At 48.2% G+C, this 10,398-nt stretch overlaps 1 protein-coding gene across 4 annotated transcripts; it reads left to right on the top strand.

Moving 5' to 3' along the window:
* Positions 1–278: 278 nt before the first annotated feature.
* Positions 279–6,193, top strand: FIGNL1 (fidgetin like 1). Of its 4 annotated transcripts, none has more exons than XM_082692784.1 (2): positions 279–371; positions 4,015–6,193. In XM_082692784.1, exon 2 carries the CDS (start codon positions 4,025–4,027, stop codon positions 6,050–6,052), a length of 2,028 nt encoding a protein of 675 aa, XP_082548910.1. In that variant the 5' UTR covers positions 279–371; positions 4,015–4,024; the 3' UTR covers positions 6,053–6,193. The 4 variants fall into 4 exon arrangements, with proteins under 4 accessions (XP_082548910.1, XP_082548908.1, XP_082548907.1 ...); XM_082692782.1 differs by having other exon boundaries at positions 301–422; XM_082692781.1 differs by lacking the exon at positions 279–371 and adding an exon at positions 392–482.
* The last annotated feature ends 4,205 nt before the right edge of the window (positions 6,194–10,398 follow it).

Here is a 10,398-nt window from a genome sequence, read left to right as displayed (position 1 = left end):
TACCTCACCTGGCAGCGCCCGCCGGGAGCGCCCGGCCCCGCCCCGCCCCGCCCCGCCTCCGCCTCCGCGCCAGCCCCCGTGCCCCCCCGCCCCGCCCACCGCTACCCGCCCCCGTTCCCTCCGCCCCGCCCACCGCTCGCGCCCTCGTCGCCCCCCGCCACGCCCACCGCTCCGCGCCCCCGTCCCCCACCCCACGCCCCCGCATCCTCCCGCGCACGCCCCCACCCTCACCAACACTCCCGCGCGCTCTTGCCGTGACCCCCTTCTCCAACAACGTTGCCAGCCCCAGCCAGATCCCCGCGCGGCCGGCCGCATCCCAGACGCTCCTAGTCACCGCCCCACGCACACACGCGCGGCGCGGGCACGAGCACGTAAGCAGCGCGCAGGCGCACACCGGGCCCCGCGCTTTTCGGAGGCTCCAGGTGGGCTAGGAGGCTCGGAAGTCCCGCCGGGGTCGGGGCCGTGGCGGAGTAGGGGTCCGGGTCGGTATAGGGGCAGGGGCCAGGGGCCGGGCGAGGGATGAGGGGCGAGGGGGGGCGGGGCGTGTGGAGGAGCCTGGCCCCGGGCGGGAGCGGGGGTCGCGGAGGGCCGAGGGGTAAGGGGCGGACCGGGGGCGGGCAGGGGCCGGGCCCGGGCCCGGGCGGAGGCTGCGCGGGGTCCAGAGGGCCGGTCAGGGATCTCCGGGTGGCGGCTTGGGAAGACAGGAGGCGGGGCCGCCCCGCCTCGACCGTGGGCGCGCTGCCACCGTGGCGGGCGCTGCGGGGGCGCCTGCTTCCTTGGGGGGTGGGGGGGGGTCCTTGCAAGGACCGGAGACGCCGAACAGTTATTCTAGTATTTTCTAAGTGCCGAGAGCTGTGCTGAGGGCCTCGCAGAACCGGCAGCCCCCCGGGAGCTGGCTTGTGCTAACTGCTCCTGACAGGACTTGAGTTGTGCTCGGGGTCCTGGCTGGTGGGCGGCGGAGCCAGAGGACGGGTCCTGCTTCTGGGAGTTAGCAGCCTCTACAAAGGGCCGGCCCCGGGGTCTGGCAGGATTTGAGTAGTTTTTATTCCAGGGCATACCCTGTTCTGGATACCGGGAGAGTACAGATGTTATAGAAAACAGGTCCTGCTGGCAGCAGCCCGCTGGCTAGCTGAGAATCCCACATTCTCACTATAAGCAGAAATTTACCAGAATCATAAAAAAGATTGGAGCGCAGTTCGTGTGTGTTAATGAGCCGCAAGTTTTTGGTGGAAGTGGAAGCAATGCCGTGAGAAAGTGACTGATGGTGATGGAGACAGTGGCTGTGTCCTTGGCCAGGGCTGGCCACACAGGTGTTTGGCTGTCCCTGTCCACATAGGGGGTAAATGATGGAGTCGGCAGGAGGTGAATTTCCAAGAAAAGGGTGAAGGTGGAAAGGAGAGGACGGCGTCCTGGGAACAGGGATAGGGCAGTGTGCTGCTGGAGGAATCCCGGGATTGCAGGTGAGGCAGGGAGAGGAAGCCAGGCAGGGGAAGAGGGTGTTCCTCCTGATGAGAAAAGTGATGAATGTTTTCCAAGTCACCTCCCGGTTCCTCCCTTCCAGCACTGTCTAAAAGAGTCTTAAAAGCTAAAATGGTTCTACTTTTGACTAGTTTAATGTAGCTTTATGCCCTGAAGCAAATTAAGAATTTAATTTGAATTAAGAATAAGCCCAAGAATCTCATTGGGCCTTTCATTTTTGTAGAGCCTTATGGGAGACACAGCTGTATTACTTGTGTGCTGGAAGAACCTGTGGATTTTTAGGCCATATTTACAGGCAATTCGGGAGGTAGATTTTAAAATGAATGAGTTCTTGGATTTTACAGCACTCCTTTATGGCAGCACTCCTAGGAAACTTAAAAGTTTTCTTACACATTTTTCTTGTGGCTGGACAGGTAACTTCCACACATCTAGCAATATGATTATAGTCACCAATAATTCTGGTAAAATAATTCAACTGAATGTAAGGAGGCTTACAAAAATAACTTGAGAGAAGAACCCTAAAGTAAAAGCACTTTACTGTTACACCATTGAGACCTAAAGTGTTTGTACTTGAGCAGACTTTTTCTCATATTTCATTTACAAGGTCAGTTTCACTTTTTTTTTTAAAGATTTTATTTATTTATTTGACAGATCACAAGTAGGCAGAGAGGCAGGCAGAGAGAGAGGGAGAAGCAGGCTCCCCGCCGAGCAGAGAGCCTGATATGGGGCTCCATCCCAGGACCCTGAGATCATGACCTGAGCCGAAGGCAGAGGCCTAACCCACTGAGCCACCCAGGCGCCCCGGGAATTCTTTTTTAATTCTCTGAGGCCACCCCATCCTGTCCCTCAGGGTGGTTGCAGCAGTTTGCGCCCCCAGCAACACCGCATGAGGGTTCCTTTCCCCACATCATGCCAGCACCTTTGTCTCTTGTGATGCTGGCACTCGCCCTTCTGATAGGCAGGACATGGTTCCTTGAGGTTTTGCTCTGTGTTTCCCTCTGATGAGTGATCCTTCTTCTGGACCTGCAGGCCATGTGTATATCTTTGGGAAAATGTGTATTCAAGTCCTTCGCCCATTTTTTTGGGCCCATTTTTAAAAAAAGATTTTAAGTCGTCTTTACACCCATCATGGGGCTTGAACTCACAGCCCTGAGATCAAGAGTCACATCCTCTTCCAAATGAGCCAGCTGGGCACCCTGAATTGAATTGTTTATTTGCCATGGAGTTGTATGAGTTCTTTCTATATGTTGGATATTAACCCCTTATCAGATAGATGCTTTTCAAGTATCTTCTATTGAGTATAGTGCTTTTTATTTTATTGATAGTACAGTGGTTTTTTTTTTTTTTTTAATTTTAAGATGTATTTATATATTTGACAGAAAGAGACACTGAGAGACTGCACAAGCAGGGGGAGTGAGAGAGGGAGAAGCTCCTGCTCAAGCAAGGAGCCCGATGCAGGGCTCGATTTCAGGACCCTGGGATCATGACCTGAGCCAAAGGCAGACGCTTAACCCACTGAGCCACCCAGGCGCCCCCTAAATTCTTTTTTAAAAATTTTTATTTATTTGTTTGAGAGAGAGATAGCAAAAGAGAGCATGAGTGGGGGATGGGGAGAGGGAGAAAGAGACTCCCCACTGAGTGGGGAGCCTGATGTGGGACTCAATTCCAAGACCCTGAGATCATGACCTAATCTGAAGGCAGAGTCTTAATCCACTGAGCCACCCAGGCGCCCCAGTTTCACTTTTTAATACTTAAGGTGAAACTGGAAAATTGTGAGAGATTCTGGGGCATCCTGTTTTTGGTGTTCATTGATGAAGTCCTTAAAAACATTTGGTAGGTGGTGGTGGTTGATGGTTATGAACCAGGCTGCTGTTCCCTTTGGTGGCAGCATCGCGGAGCGGCTCGTGTGCTGTGACTTGCACACTCCCTGGGTGAATGTGCCCGAGTGTGCACCCCAGCCCTGCTGCCTGCCAGCTCTGTGATCTCCAGTGAGCTCCCAGCCTTAATTTGTACATTTGTGTAACAGGCATGAGAATGGTACCTTTCACAATATTTGCATACTCATTATTTGACTCAATTCTTGGGATGATTTCTCTCACTTTACAGATCAAACTGAAGGTACTGTGAAAGAGGCTTGACAGAGATCATTTATCTGGTTTATCTTAGAGACAGAGCTAAACCCCCAGGCTTGGTGTGTCCTGCATTGTCTAGTTCCATTACTCTCAAGTGTTGCCTTTGTTTTGTTGATTAATTTGAAGCCCTTTCCCTCTAAGCCTTAGGAATATTTTCCCCATTTGCAGGGAAAGTGATATAACATTTAACCCATAACAAAGCGTTATTAAGTCTCTATCTTGAATGCCTGAAACACATGTTTACCTAGCTATTTCTCTTATAAGTGTTCTATCCTTACACGTGAGAGGTCCAGCATACCTTCCTTCAGATGAGCAGGGATTTAAGAAATATGCTTACAATATTATGTCTTTGTTTCCTTCTTCTTCGTACTGACTGTTTTTTATTTCTGTCATTTGTTAAAAGAACCTCCAGCATGCAGGCCTCCAGCTCCAGGTCTGTGCACCTGAGTGAGTGGCAGAAGAATTACTTTGCAATTACATCTGGCACATGTACCCCAGAACAGAAGGCAGATGCGTACCGAGCGCAGATATTACGCATTCAGTATGCATGGGCAAACGCCGAGCTCTCCCAGGTCTGCGCCACCAAACTGTTCAGAAAATATGCAGAGAAATATTCTGCAGTTATCGATTGTGACAATGTTGAGACTGGCTTGAATAACTATGCAGAACACATTTTAGCTTTAGCAAGATCCCCCCAGACCGACAGTGACAAATGGCAGTCGGGGCTGTCAGTAAATAGTGTTTTCCAGTTGAGTGACGTACAGGAGATGCTGCGTGCTGGCAGAAAATCCAGAGACTCTCTGTCGGCCACGGCCGGTGCGTCCGGAGTCATGCGTAATGAGGGCATTGTCCTCGGTCCTCCTCAACTGACTGACTGTGGCGCTTCTGGGGAGAGTGGCCCGTTAACTAACGCAGCTCCTGATACAAGTGGGACCCAAGGCATCCCAGATAGCAGTTCTTCGACGTGCCCTCAGAATGCCCAGCCACCTGTGCTAACGAACAGCAGTAAGGCCTGTCCTACATCCTTAACACCGTTTGGTGACTTAGCCACTGCAAAAATCCATGCCACACCATTATTTGGAAATGTCAACAAGGAAAATAAGAACTCTCCAAAAGCCAATGTAGGACTAAATATGTTTTCATCTAATCAGTCTTGTTTGCCTTCTGGCTGTGAAAATCCACGAGAGAGAAAAGCTTTGTATGGTCCTGGCACCATTGATGCCCTTTCCACTCCCATAGTGAATAAGGCTGTTAGTAAAACAGAAGATAATGCCCGAAGAGAAGAGAGTAGCCTGCCTACTTTTAAAACTGCAAAAGAACAATTATGGGTAGATCAGCAAAAGAAGTACCAACCCCAGCGTGCACCTGGGTCTTCATACAGTGGTATAAAGAAGTCTCTGGGAGCTAGCAGGTCCCGAGGAATATTTGGGAAGTTTGTTCCTCCTATACCTAAGCAAGATGGGGGAGATCAGAATGGGGGGATGCAGTATAAGGCTTATGGTGCAGGACCTGCAGAGCCGGCAAATCCAATCGATGAGCGTCTGAAGAACTTGGAGCCAAAGATGATTGAGCTTATCATGAATGAGATCATGGATCACGGACCACCTGTAAGCTGGGAAGATATTGCCGGAGTAGAATTTGCCAAAGCCACAATAAAGGAGATCGTTGTGTGGCCCATGATGAGGCCGGACATTTTTAAGGGTTTGCGAGGACCCCCTAAAGGAATTCTGCTCTTCGGGCCACCCGGGACTGGTAAAACTCTAATCGGCAAGTGCATTGCTAGTCAGTCCGGGGCAACGTTCTTCAGTATCTCTGCTTCTTCTTTGACTTCTAAGTGGGTAGGTGAGGGGGAGAAAATGGTCCGTGCGTTGTTTGCCGTGGCAAGGTGTCAGCAGCCAGCTGTGATATTCATTGATGAGATTGATTCCCTGTTATCTCAACGAGGAGATGGTGAGCATGAATCTTCCAGAAGGATAAAAACGGAATTTCTTGTGCAGTTAGATGGGGCAACCACTTCTTCTGAAGACCGCATCCTGGTGGTGGGAGCAACCAATCGGCCACAAGAAATTGATGAGGCTGCCCGGAGAAGGTTGGTGAAAAGGCTTTATATTCCACTCCCAGAAGCTGCGGCTAGGAAACAGATCATGATTAACCTCATGTCCAAGGAGCAGTGCTGCCTCAGCGAGGAGGAAATCGCCCTGGTTGTAAGGCAGACAGATGGGTTCTCAGGAGCTGACATGACCCAGCTTTGCAGAGAGGCATCCCTCGGGCCTATTCGCAGTTTACAGACTGTTGACATTGCCACAATAACACCCGATCAGGTCCGACCAATAGCTTACGTTGATTTTGAGAACGCCCTCAGAACCGTGCGGCCTAGCGTGTCTCCTAAAGATTTAGAGCTTTATGAGAACTGGAACAGAACTTTTGGTTGTGGGAAGTAAAGGGGACAAATGGGGCACTTGACGTTGGCATCTTTGTAACACAACCTTTCCCACTTGTTAGCATGAGAAACTGGGAATTTATTCATTGTACTTTGGTGTATATTCTGAATTCTGAACCTCAAATAAAATAGAGTAACAGTAGCTGAGATTTTACAAGTGATTGACTTAGGCTATGTTAATAGAAGCTTGAGTTTTCTTCCAGGTATTACCTCATTGTGAACCTGTTTGCACAAAAGGCAAATCAATGTTCTTCTTTGGTCTCAAAGTGGTATTTTTGGAAGGCATAATGTGATAGCTCAAATTGAAACCAGAAAGTCTCATTTTTGTCTGAGGTGGCATCTGATCGGTATGCATCTTCTTCTGAAGACCGTGTAACTCTTTGCATTGGCTCATATTGTGGTTTGCGTTGGAATCAGCTTCACTTACTGCTGTTGAATGGATTTATGATCTCCCCATATGCCCGAATGCAAGTCCAGTGGTTGGTGCTGGTTTGTAACTGCCTCCAGCTCTCTTCTATTACTTCTATGTTCAGAAGTAGCCCGGTGTAGTCTGATACCAGACACACATCCACAGAATTGAAAGATGAAGAATGCTGCGTTTTTCCAAGGGGTAGATAATGTTTAAAATTAATACTTGATTTGACAGTACTTTATAGCCTGTAGTATTGGTCTCTCAAAAATAATGTTTCCTGACTTTTATAATGGACAGTTTTGTTTTCTAAAGTAACAGGTGTTCACTGTAGAAGTATTGGGGAAGAGAGATGAACAGCAAGAAGAGAGTAAAAACTGCTGTCGCCCCAGCAGTTTGGGGAACCTGTCATTTCTTCCAGGCCTTTCACACAGCAGAGGGATTGTACTGTGTTCTCCCTTGTAGCCTGCTTTTTTCTCTGTGTCACTGTCACTTCCTATGGAAACATGCAGTGTCACAACATCTTCCCTCAGGGTCCCATCGTGTGGATGGACTGTAATTTAGCTAGTCCTCTGTTGGGGGCATTTAGGAAAGCACATTCAGTGGTTTCCCTTTCGTTCGCCATACACAAAAACGTTGATTGCCTTCGTCATCTTAACGTTTCTTAAGCTTCTCGTATTAGAGATGATGCCTAATTTTAACACACCTTTGGCATGTGTTCTGAACTGTCTGCTGGAAAAGCCGTGCGTTTATAGAGTTCCCAGCTGCGCTGAGCCACGGTCCCTGTTTCCCGTGTCCCTGGGGTCGTCACGCAGTTTGGTTAGCATTCCTCTTCCGTTCATTCATTCAGACAGTCTTGGATGCTGGGTGGTTCCAGGTGCTGAGCACAGAACAGACAGAAATCCTGGGTCTTACGTAGGCGACATTCGGGTTCTCAGGTTTTCTCTTGACAGCGCTATTGAAGAGAGGGCATGTGACACTTTTAGTAGGTGAGTTGAGACCGTTTTAACTTTTATTCTTGGCCCACCTTCTACTTTTGTGCTCCTTGAACCTCTATGTTTTGAGACTGTTAGTTCTTCCCTTGGAAACATGTCATTGTTTTTTATTAGAATTTGGATGTGAACTTGTTTCTAGTTTTTTTTTTTTTTTTAAAGATTTTATTTATTTATCTGACAGACAGAGATCACAAGTAGGCAGAGAGAGGAGGGGAAGCAGGCTCCCCGCTGAGCAGGAGCCCTATGCCGGGCTCTATCCCAGGACCCTGGGATCATGACCTGAGCTGAAGGCAGAGGCTTAACCCATTGAGCCACCCAGGTGCCCCTTGTTTCTAGTTTTTAATTAAATCTTTCAAAATCATGAAGCATTTCATACATTACATTGTCCTGTTTCATTTCTGCATAAACAGCACTACAAGTAACCTTGGATTCTTGAGTAATTCTACGGTTCTCTTCCGTGATAGTTGCTGGTTGTCTTTCGGGTCACCTCTCCCCACCTTGGGTGTTACAGTTACGGACAGGCAGCAGTTCTCCAGGAACTGTTCGTGTCTTACTTCACTCTGTAGCTTGCTCTCGGCATTCGCCATCAGTGTTTCTCTCGGCAGCCGCTCCTGCCACTCCTGACCCTCAGCTCTGTTGGTCACGGGCCACGGGGCCACATCCCCCTTGTGGGATTTAGCTTCTCGTATGTCCGAGAGGAAACACCTGGTGGCTCTGCTCCCCATGCATCAGGCAGGGCCTGTGTCTCTCAGGCTGTGGACTGGCTTCTCTGGAGTTACGGTCTGCATGGCTCATGCGGGAATCTGGTCTTGAAAGGTAGGATGTGGCAGGTATTTTGAACCTGGAAAGAAAGCTTGAGCTGGGGAGTCACTTTGTGGTTGTTCCTGCCTTTTGCCACATGGAAGCATTCTTCCCCTCAGCCTTCTGTGACTCGGAGTATGTTTCCATGGCGTGCGGGTGGGAAACGTCCAGAAACTTAGATATCTGAGATCTCTTTCTGTCTCCACATTCTGATTAGATAAGAATCTGGCATTAAAGTCCTTCCTCCTGAGGGTGTTCTTGGGGCTGCACTGTCCCCACCATCGTGTTTCTAGAGAAGTGGGCTCTGATCTGCTTGGTCGTATCTTCAGGGGATCTCTTTACTTCATGGACACGCAGCTTGTACCAACGCATGGACTCGCTTGTGTATCCATGCCTAGAAGTATTGGTAGGGATACAGTAGAGCCTTTAATTAATCAGTCCTTTTAAAATGTTTGTATCATACAGATAATTTGATCTGATGTTCCAGCCTGTGGTCTCCCATTTTGAAATTCTTTTTTTTTTTTTTTTTAAAGATTTTATTTATTTATTTGTCAGAGTGAGCACAGGCAGACAGAGTGCAGGCAGAGGCAGATGGAGAAGCAGGCTCCTGCTGAGCAAGGAGCCAGATGTGGGACTCGATCCCAAGACACTGGGATCATGACCTGAGCTGAAGGCAGTGGCTTAACCAACTGAGCCCCGCAGGGGTTCCCACATTTTGAAATTCTAATTCATGTTCTCAATTCTAAACTTTGGAAAGTCCTCCACACTGACCCCTGATGGCTGGCCGTCCCGGTGAAGCGCCTGGACTCTAGGACCCGGCTCCGCAGGTTGCAGATGGGTTCAGCCTCACTTCCAACATGAGAATGTGCCTACCTTGCTTGGGAGGGCAGGTGAGATGCAGCTGTAAAAAGCCTGTTTTGTGATGGCTCAGACATGGTGCATCCTTCTGTCTGTCTGTCTGCCGTGACTGCTTTCATTGCTTGGAAGGATCGTTTTTTTCCAGCTGCTTTAGGTGGCTGTCAACTGTATTTTCTGCTTAATAGTCGTGATATTTGTCTTTGATTATAGATCTTGTCATCTAAACTTAGGCAGTAAATCTAATTAAAGAAATAACATTGGGGAGGGTATGTGCTTTGGTGAGTGCTGTGAAGTGTATAAACCTGGTGATTCACAGACCTGTACCCCTGGGGATAAAAATATATGTTTATAAAAAATAAAAAATTAATAAAAAAAAAGAAAGAAATATTTTTTAGTTTTGTTTCCCTTCAAGACGTAAGAAGTTTTTGATAGATCCCAGATTACGATTTTCCACTTACTCCTCTTTAAGTCTTATATATTTGCTCCAGAATTTTTAAGGGACATTTGTTGGTCCTCAGTGTTTTTTAAGGGACATTTTAAAACCCATCTCTAGAGATCTGATTGGAAGAAGGATTCTGTTCGGGTCCATGGTAAAAGGGCAGGTCAGATAAGGATACTTTTTTTTTTTTTGAAGTTTTTATTTAAGTTTTAAACTTCTAGTCAGTTACCATACAGGGTAGTATTAGTCTCAGGTGTACAGTACAGTGATTCAGCACTTTACTACATCACAGCAGGTGCCCTCCTTCAACCCCATCACCTTCCCCCACCCCCCAGCCCCCTCCCATCTGGTGACCAGCAGTGTGTTCTCTAGAGTTCAGAGTCTGTTTTGTGACTTATTTCTCTTGAAGATACATTTTTTAGCTCCACGGATTCCTGGCTCTTGATCTCAAATCCGGATTGGTGGTGAGCAGGCCAGGGGGACAGCTGTTTAAAGTTTGCTGCAGCCACCTGGCCGAAGGAGGGTATCTTACGTGAATAGATGAATCACCACGTACAACTCTTGTCCTTAAATAAAACTTACCAGGGGGCTTTATAAACCAGCACTGATGAGTGGACAGTTTGTAGTACCACCTCAGGTGACCGCTTTCTTAGCTCTAAAAGTCAGGATGTTGTATTAGATAATCCTGAAGACACACCTTGATTTGCTATTCTGTTATCAGTTACCAAGTAGTCATCGATTTGACAAGGTCTTACAGGGTACCAGGTGCTGGCACTGTGCTAGATACAAAATAATATGTAGTTCTGTATATGTTACCTGTCTCGGTGTTACTAATTTGGCACATG

This window comes from Mustela nivalis, assembly GCF_964662115.1.
Source record: "Mustela nivalis genome assembly, chromosome: 12".
In the NCBI taxonomy this organism is placed as follows: domain Eukaryota; kingdom Metazoa; phylum Chordata; class Mammalia; order Carnivora; family Mustelidae; genus Mustela; species Mustela nivalis.
Note: the sequence above shows the minus strand (reverse complement) of the source record. Positions and strands in the feature narration are given on the sequence as shown.